Genomic DNA, 24,770 nt, shown 5'->3' with positions numbered 1-24,770 from the left:
GGAAGCGGGAGAACAGTCTCACATTTAAGATAGGGATTCACATACACTGGTGACAGCTTTTGAATTGGCTTTAAAACCATTCAAAGATGGCTGCACATCTACGTGGGATGTGGTGGACTAAGTGGCAGCGGGAGCCCTATAGCACTGCTTGTCCTTTAAATAAAAAACAGCATTGACATAGCCAATAGGTCTCCCCTTTGGGACCTTATAATTTTTTAGTTGCCCAGTACAATAACTTTGGTGCAACAACATCAAGTGTTGCATGGCTAAACACTTAAGGTCCCAAATGCGAGACCTATTGGCTATGCCAGTGCTCGTTTTTTTTTTTTCTCTGATTCATTGTAGTTGCCAGGTCATCTGCTGTGGAGCCTCACACAATTTTTCTCCCCTCCCCACCCATGGGTTTCTTTGTATATGTAAGCTCTTTGGCTTATTAGATTTTGTATTTATTTATTTAATAATTGTGCTCAATCATGTCGGAAGATTGTGATGAAGTCAAAATGTTGCCCCCCACCTGGAAAAATTTCTGCGGATGCCCCTGCTATCTCCGAGGGCCTGGGAAGAGCTGGCTTCCTGTTGTAAACTCAGGGACACAAAGGTTTACAGAAGAAACCATTTTTATTAAAGCTGAGTGTGTGTCTCTGCGCATTGACTGTGGCCTCCTGAACTTTGCCCTACCTGCCCGTGTGCTCTGGACTCGGTGTGCCTATTGGCACACAGCGGGGGCTCTGTGTGAGGTGCGAATCTTCAGAGGGACTGTCTCAAACCTAACAAGCATTTGCAATGCAATAGGTCTTGCATTAGGAAAGTTTGAGCTATTGGTATTGTAAATGACACATTTTTTATTCATGTGTTGGTTTTGAAAATAGCGAAATTAATAGCTTTGTCATTTACAATGCCAATAGTTTTAACTTTCGCAAACATGACACCTATAGCATTTGTAATGCAATATGTGTTGTATTTACATGACTTAGATGTATTAATATTTAAAATAACAATGGCTTTTATTTTTTAAAATAATTAATACTTAAATAAAAGTTATTGTAATTTATAATGGCAATAGCTTAAACTTTTGTAAATAACTTTTCAGAAGATTATGTTCAGTGTATTTTATTGTGATGAGAATCCAAGAACAGAAGTGAAATATTAACATTTTTTTGTGACATTTGTAATAAAGCTTGAAACATTGAGAGAACATATTAGAACCAGTTGTTGAATGGTTGCACAGAGTGATGCTGTGGCGTTCGGTGGTGCTGTGTAATGCTGTGGCATTCAGTGGTGCTGAGTGATGCTGTGGCGTTCAGTGGTGCTGAGTGATGCTGTGGCGCTGAGTGATGCGGTGGTGTGGAGTGATGATGTGGCGTGGAGTGGTGCTGTGGCGTGGAGTGGTACTGTGGCGTGGAGTGGTACTGTGGCGTGGAGTGGTGCTGTGGCATTGAGTGATGCTGTGCACTGAGTGGTGCTGTGGCGTTGAGTGGTGTTGTGGCATTGAGTGGTGCTGTGGCATTGAGTGGTGCTGTGGCATTGAGTGGTGCTGTGGCATTGAGGGGTGCTGTGGCATTCAGTGGCGTTGAGTGATTCTGTGGTGCTGAGTGATGCTGTGGCGTTGAGTGATGCTGTGGCGTTGAGTGATGCTGTGGCATTGAGTGGTGCTGTGGCATTGAGTGGTTCTGTGGCGTTGAGTGGTGCTGAGTGATGTTGTGGTGTTGAGTGGTGCTGTGACATTGAGTGATGCTGTGGCATTGAGTGATGCTGTGGCATTGAGTAATGCTGTGGCTTTGAGGGATGCTGTTGTGTTGAGGATGCTGTGGCGTTGAGGGATGCTGTGGCATTGAGGGATGCTGTGGCATTGAGTGGTGCTGTGGCGTTGAGTGGTGCTGTGGCATTGAGGGGTGCTGTGGCATTCAGTGGTGCTGAGTGATTCTGTGGTGCTGAGTGATGCTGTGGCATTGCGTGATGCTGTGGCGTTGAGTGATGCTGTATATTGAGGAATGCTGTGTGCTGAGTGGTGCGGTGGTGTTGAGTGGTGCTGAGTGGTTCTGTGGCATTGAGTGGTGCTGTGGCATTCAGTGGTGCTGAGCATTCAGTGGTGCTGAGTAATGCTGTTGCGTTGAGTGATGCTGTGGCATTGAGTGATGCTGTTGTGTTGAGTGATGCTGTGGCGTTGAGGGATGCTGTGCGCTGAGTGGTGCTGTGGTGTTGAATGTGATGTGGCATTGAATGGTGCTGTGGCATTGAGTAGTGTTGTGGCATTGAGGGGTGCTGTGGCATTCAGTGGTGTTGAGTGATTCTGTGGCGTGGTAATCTATAAGAGTAAGAGTTGTCCGAACAAATGGACTAAAATATAGGGGAAATGGAACACGTATCGGGGATAGTTATGTGCACCTATGTCTGGTACAGACAGTGATGCTCCGGGCCAAAGACATCTGACCCAGTTGGAATGTAAAAATAGTTCAGTTATCTGTGGCTACGAACTAAAGAAGCCTCACATTAACTTACCAGGCTAAATTAGCAAATAAGATGCACCATTTGATATGTGACAAAGAACTCTACACCCTGAAACGTATCACTACACTTTCATCGCTTCCCCCTGTCAAGTATTGGAAATCACAGCTAAGTTAACGGAGAAGTACATCCCATGAGTCATAGATGTCTATGTTATGTTTTCATGTCTTGACTGCAATGAATGGGGCCTGATGCGATGATGCGAGGCACAGACTGGGGGGAGTGGGAGGCGGGGGAGCGAGCGAGTGGGAGGGAAGGAGCATGGTGGTGGGCAAGGCGGATGGGGATGGTGGGTGGAGGAGCAGGGGAGCGAGCGAGCCATGAGTCCTAAATGTCTATGTTACTGCAACGAATGGTGCAGCCTCAACTTTACAGTCAAACAAACACAGAATATTGGCATTTGAAGTTCTATTTTCACGTTATAAACTGTGGACCTACATATCATAGCATACAAAATGCCACTGTAAAACAAGCCGGCAGAGGAAAGGCAGCGCTGGGATGGGGGCTGGGCAACCATGCCAGCATCCCGATTCACGAGCAGATGGTCCTGTTTGTGACCTGTGGAGCGCGTGAAGTGGATGGTGGCAAATGGACTCAAAGCGTCCGGTCGCTTTGATGTTCTTGGCTTGCTTTGTGGGATGGCGGGGGTGGGGGAGCAGCTTGGGAGGCTCATAACGTCTGTAACATAACATTTAAACAATTATATGTACGTTTACAAGCAAGCCCCTAATAAGGATAATCGCGGTCTTAACTTTTGTTGATGACCAGGTGATTCTAGTATTTGGCATCCTTGCAAAGCAGCCGTTGGGCGACTAATGTATTTTTGCATTTTGGGAAGCCAAAATATTCCTTGCAAATATGAATATCATACAATTTATGTGGTTTCAATGTATAATACCGAAGACTTTCAAAGTCAGTGGAGTGTCAATTATTTATGTACGGATATTTAAGAAATAGTTCATATTGGTTCTGGTGCAAGTAATTTTCAAAATGTTGATCGGTTGTCTGTGTGAATAATTACTATTAAGTAATTTCATGGTACTGAAATAAACGTGTCCGTGTTGTTGAGCAGCTTTGATTAAACTGACCCAGTTAGAATGTAAAAATAGTTCAGTTATCTGTGGCTATGAACTAAAGAATCCTCACATTAACTTACCAGGCTAAATTGTTATTGTTAGTGCTATTTGTATTGCGCACGGCTGCTCCAGCGAAGGAGCGTCCCGGCGCACTGACAAGGTGGCGAACACAACACAACTGGGGAACAGAAATAATTATTAAGAAAATGGGGAGTGAAGGATTTCACAAAGCTCAGAAAATAAATGAGTTTTAGCGGCCTTGCGGAAGGAGAGCAGGTCACCAAAGGTCCGGAGTTTCAAAGGGAGAGCGTTCCAGAGTGCGGCTGCCCGCACCTTAAAAGAGCGACCCTCCACCCGACTGAGTTTGAACCGAGGGGCTACCGCTAATTCTTGGTCTAGCGAGCGCAGAGTGCGGCCCGGGATGTAAGGGCGCAAGAGTTGGTGCAGTAAGGGAGGTGATAGGCCTTTCAGAATTTTGAAGGAAAGGCACAGAACTTTAAAGTGGATCCGCTGCCTAACGGGTAACCAATGCAAGGCTCGCAAAGATGGACCGGCCGAGCAAAACCTAGGAAGACCTACGATCGCTCTGGCCGCAGCGTTCTGCACTCTTTGAAGACGGGTTAACTCAGCCTGGTTTAATCCTATAAAAAGGGAGCTGGCATAGTCCAACCGCGCCAAAACCGTTGCTTGCACCACCAATTGACGAGTTGCGGCATCGAAGTATTTAAGGGCAGGGCGCAGATTGCGCAGGATGCCGAAGCAGCAAGCCGCCGTCCTTTTGGTGTGGCCAACAAAGTTGAGGGAAGGGTCCAGCCAAACACCAAGGTTTTTGATCTCCGCAACCGGAGTGGGGGTCGGCCCCAGCTCAGAGGGCCACCAAGTATCTCCCCATAGGTCCGTCCGCTTCCCGAAGATCATCACCTCCTTTTTTTTGGCGTTTAGTTGGAGACAGTTGGACGTCATCCAACCAGCCACCGCCCTGAGTCCTTCTCTGAATCTTAGGGCATCCACCCCAGAGTCCCCGCTGATCGTGACCGCTAGCTGGGTGTCATCTGCGTACGACACCATGGTCATACCACAGAGCTTCACAACCTCAGCCAGCGGCCTCACGTAGATGTTAAACAACGTGGGGCTCAGTGAGGAACCCTGTGGGACCCCAAGAGACAGAGGATGACATTTGGACTGGTAGGGCGGGGACGCCACACAAAAGGAACGATCCCTGAGAAACGAACGGAACCACTGGTGTGCAGTGCCGATCACCCCTATCTCCTCAAGACGTTGCAGGAGAATGTCATGGGAGACCGTGTCAAAGGCGGCGCTTAGGTCTAACAAAACAAGCGCCGCTGTTTGACCTGCATCCAGAACTACCCGAAGGTGCTCGACCATAGATAACAGTGCTGTCTCCGTACTGTGGCCAGCCCGAAAACCATTCTGGGTGTCGTCCAGAATGTTGGCACGCGACAGATGACCAGTGAGGGCGGTGTTGACATGCGCCTCCGCGAGTTTGGCTGGCCACGGGAGAAGCGAAATCGGGCGGTAGTTCTCCGATTTTGTAGGGTCCAGAGATGGTTTTTTCAAAATGGGCATTACTACCGCATGCTTCCATTTCAAAGGCACCTGGCCTGATGATAGCGACGTGTTGATTAAGTCGCAAACCGGGCGAGCAAAAACCTGGTCTCTGAACATAGGTGGCTTGAGCGGGTCGTCCGGCGACCCCGACTTAACTCGGAGAGCCAAGGCCGTGTAAGACTCCAAAGAGAGAGAGGGGAGAGAGTCTAGCACCACCTGATCCAACCGGATGGGAGGCCCCATACTGGTTTGTGCAGTGGAGGAGGGGAAGGCCCCTATATATGGTCTGGGCCTTCTCCAGGAAGAAAGCCGCCAGCGCTTCACAATGAGTATTGGAGCTGATGGAGTTACCGGCCGGCTTCCTTGCCACAAGGTCTTTAAGGGCCTTAAAGATGGTTTTAACAGGATTCCCACTATTGCGAAACTCCAGAGCGAAATATTCAGCCCGGGTGCTACAAATTAGCAAATAAGATGCACCATTTGATATGTGACAAAGAACTTTACACCCTGAAACGTATCACTACCCTTTCATCGCTGCCCGCCGTCAAGTATTGGAAATCACAGCTAAGTTAAGGGAGAAGTACATCCCATGAGTCATAGATGTCTATGTTATGTTATCACGTGTTGACTGCAATGAATGGGGCCTGATGAGATGATGCAAGGCACAGACAGGGGGGAGCGGGAGGTGGGGGGCGGAGGAGCGAGCGAGTGGGAGGTAAGGGGCATGGTGGTGTGCGAGGCGAATGGGGATGGGGGGCGATGGAGCAGGTTTTGTCACTTCCTAAAGTATTCTGGTAGCACCTAGCCACAGGCTATTCTATAAATCCCGCCTGGGAGCAGCAGAAATATTGCATGTATGTGCTGGGGAACAAGAGAGAGGGGATCCTGTCAGAATCCGCTGACTGCCGCAGCTTGCCCAGAGCGAAACTCATTGTAATACAAGTCGGATGGGGGTGGGCGCTTAGATGGAGGCGGGGGAGCGAGCGAGTGGGAGGGAACGCGCATATGAGGTGTGAGTGAGGTCAAGCGCGCGCTGGTGAAGCGTCACGGGTGGGGGAGCAGCTTGGGAGGCATTCCATTGAAGTCTGGTGCTGCGAGGCTGATGGGCTTGACCTGGATGCGCGTCTCACACGACTGGATCACATGAACTGCACGTAATCCGCTTGGAATCCACTTGGTCAAAGAGTTTGTTTCAACTACTATACACTCGCCTAATAATCTCTGCGGGATATAATAGTCAAGACCTAAAAAGAGGCCAAAATCACTGCAGCCGGCCCATGATCAAAAGTGCAGTACTGAGGGCCGGTATTGTGTCACCACCGGCCACGATCTCCAAGATTATTGTGTGGCACTTGGTAAATCACCGCCGCGGCCTGCCCAAGGCCAGGTCCGTAATCTGAGAAAGCCGCTTTGCAGCCCGAACAAAGCCGGAGGGTTGTCTGGCAACCGGGACTCCCACCACCTCGTCTTCGTGACGCAGAGCATAGGAAGGAAGTCTCGGCTCCACTGACACCGCGCCGCACGAGGCCGTCTTCGCCAAGGCCGTACCGGAGAAGAAGGGTTCTAGTCTCGGCAGAGGCCAGTAATGAAGGAAATGTCACCCCCCTGAACTCCCCAGGTAAAGGCTCCCAGCCGCGCTTTGTCTGTGAGAGGCCGAGAGAGGGTGAAGAGCCAGCGGGGGGCTGAGAAGGACTGAGTTAGCGCGCAGCATTGGCTGAGAGTACAGCGGGGGCAATATTCAGGACAAATGTTGCTCTGGTGATTGTCCATACAGCGGGGGTAATATTAAGGACAGCGTCCTTCTGGTAATTTGAAAGATGGCGAGAGAGATATTTAAAAGCAGTGTCCTTTTTATGACTGGCACGCCCGCGCTTGTGCAAAGGGTGATTTCTCACAGTGAAATTGAGCAAGCAAACAAGCACAGTCCCTGCTACAACAGGGGTGTTATATCGCTAAGGACACCATTTTCACAGTGATACTCCCTACGCCAGGAGCGTCATTATTTTGGAGCATCTTACTTGCCTTTTGTGAATTTCCACAAACTAGAAAGAAGAGCTCACAGAGAGAAATACGCTTTATAAGGAGCATATCGACAAAGAGAACATTACTAAGTGAACTCTTTCACAAGCGAACATTTTTAAGAGATTAATAGTGTATGTGAATTTTTTAATGTCGTTTTCATCTGCCTAATCTATATAAAGTGATTTATATTTTTATTAACAACTTGTGTAACGTCCATTTGTGGTGTTTCACTATATTACTGTGAAGGTTGGTACAAATAATTTACACATTGCCTTGGGGATAAACCTATCTGCTCCTGCAAAACTACAAAGGGGGTGAGCAGAGGTTATCAACAGTGTGTATCTTCCTTACCCTGACTGCAAGTAAGGGTCCCTATTTGGACAAAGGTACTTACCTCTGCCAACTAGAGACCCCCAGATCTAACAGTTATCCTCCTCAATCATCCGGCATAGTGGAGAAGATGATTAATACCATCAAAAGCAATGCAAAAGGTTTATTATGATGCTATTGCCTTGGCTAAAGGGCAATAATGTGGAGCCCATATTGACTCTGCTAGGAATAACTCTAAAGAAATTTTCGCTATAGTGCAGAGCTTCACATCTCCGCTGGCCCAATCAAGTGTGATTCCTTCTTGCCTGGGCTGGTGTAACACGCTCTCCTGCTGTTTTAGAGATAAAATTCAGGCCATCCAGGCTACATTTCCTATTGACAATGGCAGTTGGGAGGGGTTCTTGGCAGGGCAACCTGCTGCCTCTACCTGCTCTCTGTCAGCATTTAGAGCGGTTGACTCCTGCTCGGCCAGGCTTCTGGCAGAGGGGGCTAAGAGTGTAAATATAGAAGTGAACTTTATCATAAATCTGTCTCTTCAGACGGCAGCCGTTCCTCTGTTGTGGAAGCAAGCTAAGATCCTGCCGCTCCTTAAAAAACCTTCTTTGGATCCCCATAATCCAGGGAATTATCGGTCTATCTCCCTCCTTCGGCTATGGCCAAGGTATGTGAGAAGATGGTCAATAAACAGCTTACAGAGTATGTGGAGAGTAAGGCACTTCTTCACCCAGCTCAATCAGGGTTTCGAGCCTCTCACAGCACTGAGACTGTTTCAGTTGAGGTGTCTGAGGCCATTCAGGAGTGTCTCGATGCCGGCGGGAGAGCGGCATTCATTTGGCTGGATCTCTCAGCGGCATTCGATCGGTACCTCATGCTCTTCTCTTGGCCCGACTAGCAGCGATTGGTGTGTCGGGAGCTGTTTGGGGCTGGCTTAAATCTTTTCTTAGTGGAGTGGTGCGGCTCACTGGTTAGAGGCGGCAGACCCGAGAGCCGAAGTCGGCCCAGGACCAGGGTTCAATTCCCGATGCGGCAGGGTTGTGGACCTGTGTCAGTGGACTCGATAATTCTCGCTTCGGTGCTTACTCTAATCAGGGGTTCCACTCGGCAACTCTGGGCATTAGCTTGCCTAATCTCCACAATGGCCCCATCAATTCCGGGGATGCCTGGCTCCACCTTGGGGACTCCCAGCAGGGACCATCCCACAGGGAAAGCCAGGACGGGTTCCCCAGAGTAATACAGCGCCAGGAGACCTATGGACCGGTAGCAGTGCGCTTTACAAGCTCAAATACATTTACATTTACATTTACATTTTCTGGAGGGTCGTGTTGATCAGATATGGCTCCCTCCTTTCTCCTCCTCCCCTCAATTGGTCACTACTGGAGTCCTGCAGGGTTCCCCCCTTAGCCCTCTCCTCTTTACCATTTATGTTATGCCATTGATCTATCTGGCAGAGGAGCTTGGGGCTGAGGTGATGGCCCATGCTGACAATACACAGTTGTTATTTACCTGGGATAAAACTAAAGACTCTGTTTCAGCTGCACAATACTGCCTTGCCTCCATTTTTAAATGGTTGGCGGATGCACAGCTTAAGTGCAATGAACAGAAGTCGGAAATCTTGCTTTTTGGCAAGTTCCCCTCTGACTTTAGAGAGCAACTGTGGCCGACTGATTCTCCACTGCCCCTCTTACAGGTCAGCCCGCAAAAAACTGGGCGTTTGGTTCAATGGAAGTCATTCCTTCTCAACACTCATTAAGAAACTGGCCGGCTGTTGCTTCGGCCTTCTCAAGACTCTCATGAATTTTTTCCCACAGGCATCTAAAGAAACTGTTACGTGCATTTTGATTCTGTCTCGTTTAGATTATGCCAATGCACTTTTCGTTGGTGCCCCTGGCTACCAGCTCAAAAGGCTTTAAATGGTTCAGAATACGGCGGCCAGACTGCTATTGGGCATTTCGTCAAGGACTAGTGTGGTTCACCAACTGCGCTCTCTTCATTGGCTCCCCGTGGTGGATAGGGTCAAGTTTAAATCTCTGGTTCTGGCCCATCGTGCTCTTCATGGGTGTTGCCCCCTTTATCTTCAGAGGCGTTTTTCTTTCTATGTTCCTTCACGAGCTCTTCGATCCATGTCCCTTCGCTTTGTCCGGGAGCCGCGGTTTAAGCTTCAGAGGCTTGGGGGAAGTTCTTTTGCGGTGAAGGCTAGTGCGGCCTGGAACCCCCTCCCTCTTGCCTTGTTGGCTATCCAGGATCCAGCTGTGTTGAAAAGGATACTTAACATCTCTTTGCATGATAGCCTCTTTCAGCACCACTTTGGCATCGCGCCGGGACTCTCACAAGTATTTGAGCGCGTTATAAATGGATATAACATAAAATACCATAACCAAATCAAGCTGGGTACAGTATGTATTTCCACTCATCTGAAATGGCCTGATGCTCTTTCTCTTGTTCTAATGAGCATCATTAAAAGTACCCCACACAAAAACTCTGGCCTCTCGCCCCCTTAAGTAATATTAAGCAGAGCCATGAGATTTGCCTACAGTCCCTCAGCAACACTTGAATCAATAAATGATTACATCGTTTTAGATTACTGCCAAGATCTGGCTGATGCGGTGAAAACTGTTTCTGGCAACAGCACCGTCAAAAGAAAGTCAGTGTCATCCCCTGCAATGAAGTGACTGGATTCTGGGGGAAAAGTATGCTAGCAAAACCTGTATTGAAGAACGTTGGGAAGATCCTTACCAAGTTGTGCTTGTAACTGGTACACTTCACAGCAGCGTTAGATCTCGCAGTGGATCCAAGCCGCTCACAGAGGAAGAGTGAAGACGGCGAATGAGGAAGAAGAGAGAACAACCACTGATTCACAGAGTCAAGTTTACTGTGTGGATCCACAGAGGGGGTGAAGAAAAAGTTGAAACTGGTGAGGTTACTAGTGACAAAAGCTGCTTCCTGGTGAAGGTACGAGCAGCCAGTTTCAATTCAAGAGTCAGAGTGAAGAGCTGTTAAAATGGTATGAGCAGCAAGAAGAATTGTCTCTGACCTGCCAAGTGAAAGGGTCTAGTTGAAAATGTGTCTCACAAAAACACCAAAATGTAGAAAGCAGTTCACAGTCAGTGGGGGCTGATCCAAGCACAAGTTCATCAGCGAGTGAAGACGACACAGCAGCAGTCACAAGTGAAGTATTAAGGTTCGTAACACCCAAGGTAGTGAAAAGAACTTGCAAGACACAGGACTGTAAAAATGAAAGGGTGGAATCTTTAAAGGAAGAACAAGAAATCGATTCAGAAAACAATGAGATGAAAAGACCAGCAAGACAGAGAATTCCAAACTGGAAATACACTTCACGTGAATGGGCATATCTTGGGTCTGTGTCTGAAGAAGAAGAGCCAGATACAGAGATCTAAAGTCAAATAAACTGTTGCCAATTAATTTTTTTAAACGAGCATGAAGAAAAGCCATCTTGAACTTTCCTACAGAGAGGATTCAGCTTTGAAGTTTGCAAAAGAACCCAGATGGAGAAATAAAGCTCTGAGATTAAGAGATAAGGTAAAACGAAGAACATTTTAGTTGGGTTTGATTTTTGATTGCATTATTAGCCATATACTATATACCAGTAACTACATTCCAGTCTCCTACACAGGAGAAGCTTTTGCTACCAAATAAATGTAAAGGTTTATGTAACTGATGATGCATTTAATTAATCTGGTATTTGTTTGGAAGGACCCCAATTATAAATGTTTTTTTATTGAGTTGATGTACAGTTGCCTTTAATTCAGTGGTTAAGTAGCTGCAGCTGAATACACAAATGTCTGAACATCCATACATATGTTGATGAGCCAGCTTGGGTGGGAAAGCAACACTGGCACCAGCAGAGGACGATCAAACAGAATCGGTTTTGCCGAAATTGTAAGGCAATTTTATTTTATAGGGAGCAGAACAGTAAGTTAGTTCAATTGCCTCGACGTGACCCTTACTTTGTAGTGGTGAAAAGAAACTGGAAGCAATAGACAGAGAGAATACTCTGTAGCAAACAGAGGCCATGACGGGGAAGCATTATGATTGATGTTTCAGGGACTTGGCAATTTTTCCAAAACAGTTTACTCTTTTGCTTGTTAAATGGCCAACTGGGGCCATAATCTTTGCAGTAGGCTTTTTGAATAATAAAGATATTTCCTACCTCCTTGGATGACGAAGCTGAAAAGAGCGGTTCTACTTTGTACCCAGAGATCCTGCTGGACCAAACGAATCCACCAGAAATGAGTAAGTCCGTTTTTTTATAAACTTCCAATAGGAGAGTGGAATACTGTGTGTTCTGATGTGCCCTTGCTTGCTACTGGATGGTGAGGATGCCGTATGGCCTGGGTTGCTGCTAAGCAGAGATAGAACAGTGGATCCAGTGGCCTGTATCACACTCTGCTTTCAGCTGTGACCCTACTTGCTTGTTTGAAAGCCCTGCTTACAGATGAGAAGGAGAGATACCATGTCGGAAGGTTCCTTTATGATTGCAAAATCAAAATTAGTACAACCTCCACTGTAGATGCCCAGCAAGCGCTGTCTTTGCTCACTCTTTTTAGGTCTCACTAGAGTCAGCGCATGCGCTGTCTTGCGAGGAATTTAATAGGGGTTTTAAAAGTGCTACCCAGGCCGGCCACCAGCTTGCTATTATGCGAACAAGCGCGCGTGCGACGTGCACAGCACTTTTTCTCGTCGCGCGCGTGCGTGAGCACAACTCGCATCACCACTCGCGTTTTAAAAAATGTTTTATTTCATTTCGCGGCCGCGCTGGGTCACTTTTACCGCCGCGCGGCCAATACTTGATCTTTTAGAAATCTGCTTTTTACTTGTGTTTATATGCACAGGTCATAGGAAAAGCACATGTTTCTATTTGGTGTACCGCCCTGTAGTGCTTGGAACTGGCATAAATACAGTGTGAAGAAGCGAAATGTAGATTCTTTTTTATCTCTCATCGATGAATCGTTTGTAATTTCATTTCGCAGCCGCACAGCGTTACTTACAGCCGTGCGGTAAATGCTTGTTCTTTTAGAAATCTGCTTTTTACTTGTGTTTATATGCACAGGTCATAGGAAAAGCACATGTTTCTCTTTATTGTATTGCCCCGTTATTGACAGTGCTTGGAACTGGCATAAATACAGTGTGAAGAAGCGAAATGTAGATTCTTTTTTTCTCTCATCGATTTTTGTTAGTGAATCGTTTGTAATGTCTTGTGTATGAAAATATCACACATCAAGCTACGCATATTGAAATAATTAACTGGCTCCCCCTTCTAACGTACAGAAAGAACGGTTGGCTGTCTTCGTAGGGTGGAAATAATTAACTGGCTCCCCATCTTAACTTACAGAAAGAACAGTTGGCTGTCTTCGTAGGATGGGTGCCACAATGAACGTGATTGCTGTGGCCCAGCGGGTTTGTTCTTTGTAGACATTTTCTGGCATACTAAATTCATCTCCGCAAAAATGTATCCCTGTTGCCGCCAACCTGGTAGTCCCTGACACCCGAGCGTTTGTTGCCTTCTTCATACCTAATGGAAGCTTTTGTGCACATTTAATGTCAAACGTGTGCTTTTAAGAGTCAGAAGTTATCGCTTAATCACTTCATTACAACGGCCTGCGGCCCATTAGCATCAGTCACTGTCTGTAAACATGGAGCCCAGATGACTGGGCCCGACCATTCTACTAATTTTGCGGGGTCACGACCAGGCAGACAGCGGGATAATTTCGCTTTACGCTGACGCATTGGCGTCACTTCAGATTGCTGACAGACAAGGTAATTTTCTGGAGAGCTAGTTCAGAGCGAAGTTTAGTTCAAAGAGAGGTCGATGCACTTCCGCTATTGCTGCCCAGGACTCTTGTAAGATACACTTTTAATGAATTTCCCTTTGGCAGTGTGAAAAATACAATGACACCGAGCTATTTTGAGGTTCAAAAGACCTAGGTACAAAATAATTTAATTAAACGCGCAGAACAGCCAAATAAATCTCCGGATTAACATGTGGTTCTCCTCTAGGGTACATTTTGCCATTCTTTTTTTTATGTGGTTCTAAAATATCTTATAACTTAAGGGCAAGACTCTGGGCCAAATGTGCTACTTAAATATAAAAATACAATTCTCGTTTGGGAAGGAATTGGTATAGCAGGCAATGGTCCAGTGGGCGCTGCTGCCACCCACACGATTCCCAAAGAGGGAAGTGGCTCCCTGGAGCTGCTTATACCTTTCAAACAATTACCACCCCAAATTGGGAGTTGGTAACTGATCAGTGGAATGTGAATAGTTGCATTCAGAAAGCATTAATGCAGCCCTTTCCAATTGGCAACTAGGAGAAAGATGTCTTTTTCACACCTCTTCCTATTTCCAAACCGTAAAGGGTGTGATTTTGAGACCTGCATTGCATATGACTGCAAAAGAGCTTTAAACATCAAACACTGTTGTGTTACTGCATGTATGTCAGTGCTCGCTCTCGTGGAATTCCTGTTTCTATATTTCAGTTCATTCTTTGGCTCTCATTCTAGGATACGCATAAATCCCCATTTGGTCCCAAATTAGAGTTGGCTCCTAGATCACAATTCTGAGATGGATGCAGTTAGCGCCTTTATGAAACTTACCCCTTTGCAGTCCATCAGAAAACCATATACGATGTGAAAGAGAAAGAAAACTGCTTAAAAAGAGGCAAAGCATGCCCTAAGTGGGTGTACAAACACAGATGGTGCATGTTGTGACTCATTGTGAGCCAGAAAATTTGACACCAACTAAATACTATACTCTGCTGTAACTGTATGCTTATCGCATGTGTAGCTGTAGATACGTATGCTCTGCATACTGCTGCCATCTAGTGTTGAGCTCGGACGTGTACAACTTGTTTTTCGTCGTAGAAGTCTTTTTAGTCGCAAGGTATTGTGACTCCTCCTATGACTTGTATTGCATATGATCCTCAGTTCCACTGTCAGAGCTCAGTGAGATGAAATGGGAAAACTCATCCAACATCTCCAGGACCAATATAAGCAAAGGTCTCAGGAGCTTGGGGCCGAGACCCAGACCATCTCCAACACCACCATCAGGTGTTCCCTAGATGCAGCGGACATCCCCGCCAGGGGTATTGACTACAGCATCCTAATCCCCCAGCATGACTCTGTGTCTCTGGCTTTAAGCCAGAAGTTCAACAGCATCTGATCAACATGCCCTTTGAAGGGGACCACCTGTTTGGGCTTCAAGTTGATCAGATGCTTGAGAAAACCAAGAAAAATGTGGATACTGCCAAGGTGATGAGGGCCCTCTAGACCCCATTGCCATGCAATTTTGGGGTGGCACCAAGAACATATCTCCTAAGGCCTCCCCCTTCTAGCAGAGGCAACACCAGCAGCGTCTCCTGTGGTTATTTTAGGGGTGCCTGCAGGGGTGATAACTCACCGGATAGGGTTAGAGGTTGTGCGGCTAAGGGAGCTGCTCCCGCCAAGCGGTTACTCCCCTCTTCCTTCCCCTCCGATCACAGAGCACCTGTCTGGGGACGCATGCAGGCGGTTCCTCACCCAATGGCAACAGATCACTTCTGACCAATGGGTTCTGTCCATCATGCAACACGGCTATTGCCTGCAGCTCAGTGCCTACCACCAAACACCCCCCTCCAAATACTCCCTCCGGAGTGTTCACTACCTTCTCCTCCAGTAGCAGGTGAATGCACTGCTGCTGAAAGGAGCTATAGAGCCTCTCCCGCCGCACCACCATAACACAGAGTTATACTCCCTGTACTTTCTTATCCCCAAGAAAGGCAGGTCTTTCAGGCCCATGCTCCATCTCAGGCCTTTTACAAGTATGGGTCTGGTTTGAACATTTCTTACGGCTGGTTTTGGTTTCTAGTTTGAAACGGCCATCCAAACTCTTTTTGGGGACCGTGACTTTAGACCAGGACCTGGAGAAATCTAGAGAATGACAGAAAAGGAGAAAAGACGGAAGAAGAGAAGGAGGTGAAAACAGTAACAAATGGAAACAAGCATTGTCATAGCCAATGGGTCTCGCTTTAGGGGCCGTATAAGTATTAAGTTATGCAGCACAATATCCTTGGTGCAACAACATCAACTGTTGCATGGCTAAACACTTATAAGGTCCCAGAGGCGAGCCCTATTGGCTATGCCAATGCTTGTTTTCTGATTTCCTGGGTAATAACTTGAAGAGAAGCACAAGTTGTATCTATGGGAAAAGAGCTCTATGGACATGCTTACAGTTTTAAAAATCATACATTTACCACTCTAGTTTTATCAATAGTTGCTTAAAAAATAACCATATACCAATGAAATAGAGACAGGAATGACATGATTCAATGTAAACATTCTATCAGAACATCACAATATAGAAAAGGGCAAGCTATTCCCGTTAAATCACACTCCATGCACAGTCGATCTTTGATTGTTTGTGAACATCTCAAGTGGAACCATGTAGTGTCTCAAACCTGATCTCAGTGGATATCGGCCAGTTATAAAGGCTGCTCTGCTCGGGGTGCAAAGTGGTGCAGCGGCTATATGATGTGTTAGTTTCACTCCTTCCTTTGCTAGTCGGTCAATGTTAGGGGTCCTGGAATGCAAAATAAACATTAAGTTTCAAAACCATTGCCACTATCACCCTAAAACCCTGGTAAAAGAGGGCACCGGAGAAATAAGGATAATGTTACTTATCTTGTAAGCATCTATTAAATCACATGCAGTGCTGTAGATTCACATGTTCTGAACACACCTGCCATCTAGCGGTAAGCTCAGACTTTTATAACTTGTTTTGCCTCCAAGCCTTTCGAGTCATGGGATGCAGTGACTCCTCCTCTTCAAGACCAATGCGCATGGCCTTCAGCTCCATCTTCAGATTGTTTTTAGACATCAGATGTTGGTGTAGCGGAGCTAGATAATGTTCATAGCGATGGCCATGAATCATGAAGGAGAATATCTACAATATGTGTACATTATCTGGACCAACCAATGACTTCCGAAGAGGTGGGAGGGCACATGTGAATCTACGACACTACATGCGACAAACAGATATTACAATGTAAGTAACATAATCCATTCATAGCATGTGTGACTGTAGATACACATGCTGCACATGGACTGTTAAGCACTTCTCCTCATGCAGTGGCTAGCCACTGGGTGTTGTAGGTGCTTGGAAGAACGTTCTCGGTACTGCTTGTCCTAAACATGCCTGTTGGCACTCAAGGACATCCACACAGAACTGTTTGGTAAAAGTGTGTGGAGTTGACCAAGTAGCAGCTTTTGAAATGTTACCTATGAAAGCTCCTTCTTTCTAGTAGAATGTGCCTGTGGGGGGGCCAGTAAGTTGCTCATAGCCTTGATATACAAGTTTGAATGCATTTGACTATCCGTCTAGCAATACCTGCTTTGGATATAGTATAATCCTGCCTGGGCTTAGAGAAAGGTACAAACAGCTGTTCTGTTTTCCTAAATTATTTTGTAGTGTTAATGTAGTATAGTAGTGCTCTTTCAACATCTTAAGCACTCTTTCAGGTAGCGAATGTGGACTGGGAAAGAAAACTGGGAGTTTATTAGTTTGATGAAGATGAAAGGACAACAGAATTTTAAGGCACAAATGTTAGATTAGGTGTTAGGACTACTCAGTCCTGATGCAATGGAAAGAACAGCTCCTCTAAAGTGAAAACATTTATTTTACTAACTCTTCCCCAAAAATTCCACTTTCCAAGAAATATACTGAAATGGATAGGAATGTAAGGACTCAAAAGGAAGCCCCAGGAGTCTAGTTAGTACCACATTGAGATTCCAAGTTGGAGCCTGTGGTTCTTGGAAGTATTATCCTTTTCCGACCTTCCTTGAATCCTTTGACAAAAGGTAATTTAAACAGTAAACACTGTTCTCTTTTTTGTAAATACGCATTAATAACTGCAAGGTGAATATGTATGGATATGTAAGCTAGATCTGACCTTTGGAGGTGTAATAGGTGGCATAATACATTTTGTACTGTAGGATTCAGTCACTCAAAATTCTGTTTTTTACAGACTATAGTCTTTAAATTATTACATCATAAAAACACTAAACATACAATAAATACTCCATAATTTAAAAGTCACATAAAAAAACCTAGGACAAATTCATGAACCTTCATAATGGCATCAGCCTATTTCATAAATATAACCTTACTAACACTTCCTTTATAGGTATTCTATGTCTCCTGAAATATGTCATAAAAACAATTTGAAATAAGTGCCCCATGAATATAAAATTCTACTAACCTATAAAAACAATGATGTAATTTATTCATTATGGAATTAGCACATTTCATAAATTGTATTTTACCTCGCTCACACTTTTCTTTATAGAAGTGACAACACTCCGTAATGCACATGTTATATCCAGGTACCTCAAGACCATCAGGAACGTTACTGCTTGTCCCCTCTCCCTCACATCGCATTTCCTTAGACTAGGTCTCAATAATATTTTCCTCTGATGTAAAAACAAGAAACAATCTAAAAGAATGTGTGACAGATCACATTAAGTTTTTAACCTGCACTTACAAATGTCGTTATCTTCTATAAGAAACTTCTTTGCAGGCAAGGTTAAAACTGGATTGCTCCTGCACATAATCCTTAACAATTCTTGTCTTATATGTTCATTGGGCAGCTGTTTTAGGTGTGAAAAAGTTGTTTCTTGCATCCGAGAAGCTCTCAAGTGGCGTACAGATGTTGTGTCCATAAAAATATTTCGAATCTTGTAATCTAGCCATATATATTGTCAATCATCATAGCTCGCCTATGCTAATTCCTAAATCTTGCTGTACATTTAGTTTTATTGCCAATCTTTTACCTATATTATAGAGCCTGAGATTGCCCATATTAATTCACTATTATTAATCTCAATTTGATGTATAATTGAGATTTTGAATGAATTACTCTGGGCCTTCCTGTTCCAAAATCTAATAACACTTGCGTAAACTAAATAATTCCAAGCTGTTAGGTCAGTCTCCATCCGAATAGCCCGAATCCTCGAGGAGGGTGGCAGAGTCAAAAGACATTTCAAGCACCTACCTTCCTCCAAGTCCCAATTAGTTTTTCCAGTCAAGCTAAGCCGTTCCACTCCGTACTGGAGTTGGGGCTGAATCATAGCTTGAAAGGCAGTCAGGTCTGCTCTTAAGAAAGACCCTCCATATGATTTACTAAAGTTCTTAAGGCTACTTACATTTGAAAGTGTTTTCACCTGTAATACTTCAATGTGGTCTTCCTATGTCAATTTATCAGTTATCACCTCTATTTCTGTTCCATCGAGCAACCATTTGTACTTAGAGATCTTTTTTTCCAAACAGGGGCACTTTAGTTGTATCCAGGTTGATTAGCAATTCTTTCTTTTTGCAATATTTAAAGAACACATCGAGTTTTTGCTGTAAACCAATTTCTGTTAGGTCCATAATGACCAAATCACCTGCATAAAGAAGACTGGGTACCGTGCATCTTTGGACTGAAAATATTTATTATTTCTAGAACTTTGGGTAGATCTGTGCCAAAAAAAAATGAAAATAGCATGAATTTCTTGTAAGATTAAAAGCAAAACACTTGGTTGTTCATACGTTCTCATTATTTCTCATAGTAATTGCCAGTCAACCATATCAAACGCCGAGTGAAAAATCCCTGACTCAACAGTACAAACTTCCTCTTTGTTGCATGGCTTTTTGCAATATAGCCTATAAGCTGAAGCAGTGGTCAATACACGAGTTCCCCTCCTTGAAGCCACCTTACTCCATGGAGATTATACATTTGGTCTCGGGCCATTCTTTCAACATCCCCAAGAGTATTTTCAAGAAGGTTTTCCCTCCCACATCTAACAGATGTATTTGCCTATAATTTTTATGGGCACTTGCATCATCTTTTTAGGTCGAGTCTACAGTGCTGTCTGCAAGACATTTTTCTCCTCTGTGGGCTTTTGGCACACCTATCATTGTCATTCGTTATTTGTTATGCCATTCAGAAATGCTGCCTTTTTATTGATGCATTCATTGTAATTGTTCCTCGTTTGGCTGCTTGGTTCCCTCCCAGGCATTTTCACAGAGTAGTTCTTTTTTAGGTCTCGCCTAGCTATTGCTGTTAAGCAATCGCTATGGCGAGAGATATAGAGGTGCACCAGGAACGCTTACCAAGAGGGTTTTGGCAGGCAGACTATGGACAGTGCATGTGGCTGTGCGCGCCCTTGCCATTTGCTCCCCAACATCAGACTTCAAAGGAATGCCTCCCGCTCCCCCGCCATACCAGCCATGTCACAACCACCATTTGTCTGTGCCTCTCATCATCGCATTAGACTTCTAAGGATGCTGCTCGCGCTTACATCCTTCTCTTTCCCCATATTAACAGGCTTATCTCGCCTGCTTTCCTAGAGCGGTCATAAAAGTCATTTTACTTAAAAGCCGCAATGAAATGGTGTTCTCGCTCTAGGCCTTCGCTTGTTTTCTATGTCTTATTCCTGCAGACATCGTTTGGTAACAGCAATGAGGAAATTAACGATCAGCTGAAAAGACTGTTGCAATTGACGGAGTTAACATTCTGCAAAGGCTCGTATTTGAGTGTATGAATCTTTACCCTAAAATTAGACGTGCAATTTCTTAATTTCTATAAACCTGACATGCCATCTTCAAATTGGACGAGTGCAGAATAACAGGGAAGACTTCAGTGTAACAATGTGTTGCAAGCACGTTCCTTACTTCATAGTTAGAAAAAGAAACCTCTTAAATAATAGTTTCTGGGCTCCAAGTTTTCAGGAACAGGCGCAGCATTCTGAAGCATTCTCTCATGCATTCGATATGCATCCTGTGTAAAAGTCACTTTATCAGTTATGGTGTTAACCTGGCAGGGTTTGGAAAACGTATTGTCAGATTAAAAACTCAACTGCACGTGCTTTTCTATTAAGTTAACCACAGCAAAAGTCTCACATATTGCATGTTGATTGTTTGGGCACCATTTTAGTTCATGTTCTCAGACGGTTTTATGTCATCAGGTGCTCTGGGTTACTGTCCTATATCCACCTTTCACTATTCATTGCTTTCTGTTGGGTTAGTCCAATTGATTTAGCTGAAATGAATAAACACTACAAGCACCACAATGCACTGTGCTGGTAAATGAAAGCCCCAAAAAGTAACATTGTACCCCAGGCGACATGATGTAGTCTTAATTTTAGTGTATTTTAATCCATTTGGTACTACTGAAGACGTGAACAAATGAATATATTGGGGATCCTGGATTTCTGTACTACATAAATCAAAGTATTTTAGAAGATAACATGAATTACTACTTTGATCATTGATATTTCTGTTCGAATGGCTTTGTCCTGCCGAGGCACCTTGTGCGTCCTGTCTTTCTAGTTTCCATCCTCTTCATACTGAGTCATGTATTCATATATGGCCCTAATGCCTCTTTTGTGTTGCTTTGTGGCTCGGGGTATTGTGACTGTAGGAAGAGTTCACAACTATGATGTGCTTTACAGTGTCTGGTGCCGTTTCTTCTTACTCGCCCTGCTCCTGAGAGAGGCTTCGCGAAGCAGCTCTATTGGCACGCTGCAGCACTGCCTCCCGGGCACCCTTTGGTGTTTGCCAGCCTAGCCTGCTGACAAAACGAGTCTCTGTTGTGTTTCCTAACAAAGGCGAGAGCAGGGCAGCCAGCTGCACACAAGTGTCAGAGTCGTCCCATGTGGTCGGATCCCTCAGACTCAGGGGCTTAGCTCCCAATGGTCCAGCAGGCACAGTGGCACCAGGACACAGAGAGCTGAAGGGCTCAATGGATCCTGAAAATTGCCATTTATTGCTACGCCAGCAACTGCCAAAAGGGGGCATTTTTGTTACTTGTTTTATAATTGTATGTCTAGTGTTGACTAGACTTTGAAGCGCTAGAAGGCCTGCTTTGCACTACTAGAGAACCCAAGGCTAGAGTAACCAGACTTTAGTTGTTTTTCTTCTCGGGGATTGGGTTGCAGCGTATAAGGTGAGACGCCAAAGAATGAGGAGCTTTCTCGTGTTCAACCACTCCGCTCTGCGAGTTTTAACTGCATCAGTAACTGGAGAAGACTCGCCCGCGGTCTGAGTCAAAATAAACATCGCTCTTTCACTTTCCTATATCATATATTGTTAAAAAGCGTCCATACACAGTTTGCAAACTTCTCACAATTTCCGGTCTCCTTCCCATGCCCCCAAAAAAACACAGGGAAACTGTGCTGTTCATCATTCTAGAACGTTTTATCAACAATACGTTTTTATATGTATCCAACCAGAGACATTTTGGTATGTTGCATCTTTGACCAGGTCCATATGGAGCAATCGTCCACGCATGAATGACATCCCAGAGACCAGTGACCCAGGTCAGCTGTGAAACAGCATCCCCCACTCTGCCTCATTCCGCCTCACTCCACCGCACTGTTCCTTACGCTGCCTCATTCCACCTTATTGTGCCCCAGATTCTGTACATGGGCTCAGCTGTGTAACAGCATTACCCACTCTGCCTCATTCTGCCGCAGTGCCACATCATTATTTGCAACATAATTACACTGCACTCAATGCAACATACACTCCAAATACCACTCAGTGCCACATAATTACATGCCACATAATTACACTGCACTCAATGCAACATACACTCCAAATACCACTCAGTGCCACATAATTACATGCCACATAATTACACTGCACTCAATGCAACATACACTCCAAATACCACTCAGTGCCACATAATTACACGCCACATAATTACACTGCACTCAATGCAACATACACTCCAAAAACCACTCAGTGCCACATAATTACACTGCACTCAATGCAACATACACTCCAAATACCACTCAGTGCCACATAATTACAAGCCACATAATTACACTTCTCTCAATGCAACATAAATACACTCCACATAATACCACTCAGTACCACATAATTACACGCCATATACTTACACTCTACTCAATGCAACATAAATACACTTCAGATACTACCACTCAGTGCCATATAACTACACCACATAATTACTCTACTCAATGCAACATACACTTCACACAATACCACTCAGTGCCACATCATTATTTGCAACATAATTACACTGCACTTAATGCAACATACACTCCAAATACCACTCAGTGCCACATAATTACACGCCACATAATTACACTGCACTCAATGCAACATACACTCCAAATACCACTCAGTGCCACATCATTATTTGCAACATAATTACACTGCAGTCAATGCAACATACACTCCAAATACCAATCAGTGCCACATAATTACACGCCACATAATTACACTGCACTCAATGCAACATACACTCCAAATACCACTCAGTGCCACAAACTTACACTGCACTCAATGCAACATATACTCCAAATACCACTCAGTGCTGCATAATTACACACCACATAATTACACAGCACTCAATGCAACAAAAATACACTCCACATAATACCACCCAGTACCACATAATTGCATGCCACATACTTACACTCTACTCAATGCAACATAAATACACTTCACATAATACCACTCAGTGCCACATAACTACACCACATAATTACACTCTACTCAATGCAACATACACTCCACACAATACCACTCAGTGCCACATACTTATATGCGACATAATTACACTGCACTCAATGCAACATACACTACTCCAAATACCACTCAGTGCCACATAATTACACTGCACACAATGCAACATACACTCCAAACACCACTCAGTGCCACATAATTACACACCACATATTTACACTGCACTCAATGCAACATACACTCCAAATACCACTGTGCCACATAATTACACGCCATATACTTACACTCTACTCAATGCAACATAAATACACTTCACATATTACCACTCAGTGCCACATAACTACACCACATAATTACACTCTACTCAATGCAACATACACTCCACACAATACCACTCAGTTCCACATACTTATATGCTACATAATTACATTCTATCCAATGCAACATAAATACAATCCACATAATATCACTCAGTGCCAAATATTTACACACCACGTAATTACACTCTACACAGTGCCATGTAAATACACTCTACATAACACTGTGCCACATAATTACATGCCACATAATTACACTTTACTCAATGCAACATACATGCACTCCAGATAATACCACTCAGTGTGACATAGTTACATACCGTATAATACCAGTACCACATAATTACACTGTATTCAATGCAACATAAATACACTGCACATACCACTCAGTACTACATAATTACACACCACATAATTACTCTCTACTTGATGCAACATAAATACACTCCGCATAATACCACTCCGTGCCACATATTAACATACCACATAATTGCACTGAACTCAATGCCACATAAATGCACGCCTTTGGGTCATGTTCGCGCTATATATATATAAAAAAAACATTTGCAATGCAATAGGTCTTGCATTACTGAATGTTTGAGCTACTGGTGTTGCATTATTATGAGCAATGCCAATAGCTCAAACTTTTATAATGCAAGACCTATTGCATTGCAAATGCTTGTTTTGATGGCCATTGCAACAAGTTAATGCTTCCTCCTGCACAGCGCGTGATGGCTCCTTCCTCAGTCTGTTCATCACAGCCTCAGGGTTCAGTCTGGTTGTCAATCTGTTAGTTTTAAACAGCTGTGAACACTCTCTTCGTCCTTCAGGCTTTTTTTCCACGTGGGAGTTTAATATTTTTTCCTCTCATCCTGGAAATAAATGTTATTTGCTTTTTTTATTTTTACATAACTGGACTGAAGTTATTGGAGCACTTTACATGATTACCAGTTCTCCCTGACTTCTCGTTGGACTGCCAGACGACGAGGTCTCCAAGATGGTGCTTTGTTCAACCTCTGCGGATTGGATTGAAAGCAGGTGGTCTTTGGCTTGGTCTTCCCCCGGGCGTGGGGTGAGATCCCTGCGGTTCCAGGAGATCTCCTCTCTTCATCTGGCTCTCGTACTCTCTTGAACCAAGAAATATTTCTGGTGATAGTTTCTTCTCCTCGTCGGGCTGTAGAGAGTTGGGAGAGCATTTGCAGCTTCCGCGGCCGACCAGCGCTGTCCTGGTGAGGAGCGAGTAAGCAGAGCAAGCAGAGCGAGTGAAGCGACCGAGGGGAGAGAGGTGAGAGGAGAGACCATAGTCCAGGCGCCCAGGCAAGGCTCCCTTGGGCGTCTCTCCGCCTCAGTTCCGTTTTCGGTTTCTGCCGATCCCCCGCCGATTCCCCGCCTCGAAGTCCTGTGAGCCTCTCAGTTGTGTTGAGTT

The 24,770-nt window shown here is 44.7% G+C and overlaps 1 protein-coding gene across 6 annotated transcripts in view; it reads right to left on the bottom strand.

Annotated features, from left to right (window-relative positions):
• The window catches only part of LOC147669891 (arylsulfatase D-like), a 567,561-nt gene that overhangs the window by 296,404 nt on the left and 246,387 nt on the right, over window positions 1–24,770 (bottom strand). For all 6 annotated transcript variants that reach the window (XM_086948166.1, XM_086948168.1, XM_086948165.1 and 3 more), the window contains exon 4: window positions 15,952–16,073. In XM_086948166.1, the coding sequence (XP_086804292.1) occupies window positions 15,952–16,073 (122 nt within the window). The remainder of the gene's footprint in view (window positions 1–15,951; window positions 16,074–24,770) is intronic.

This window comes from Lissotriton vulgaris, unplaced genomic scaffold (assembly GCF_964263255.1).
Source record: "Lissotriton vulgaris unplaced genomic scaffold, aLisVul1.2 SCAFFOLD_269, whole genome shotgun sequence".
In the NCBI taxonomy this organism is placed as follows: Eukaryota; Metazoa; Chordata; class Amphibia; order Caudata; family Salamandridae; genus Lissotriton; species Lissotriton vulgaris.
The sequence above is the reverse complement of the archived record's forward strand: the minus strand, read 5'-3'. Positions and strand labels throughout refer to the sequence as shown.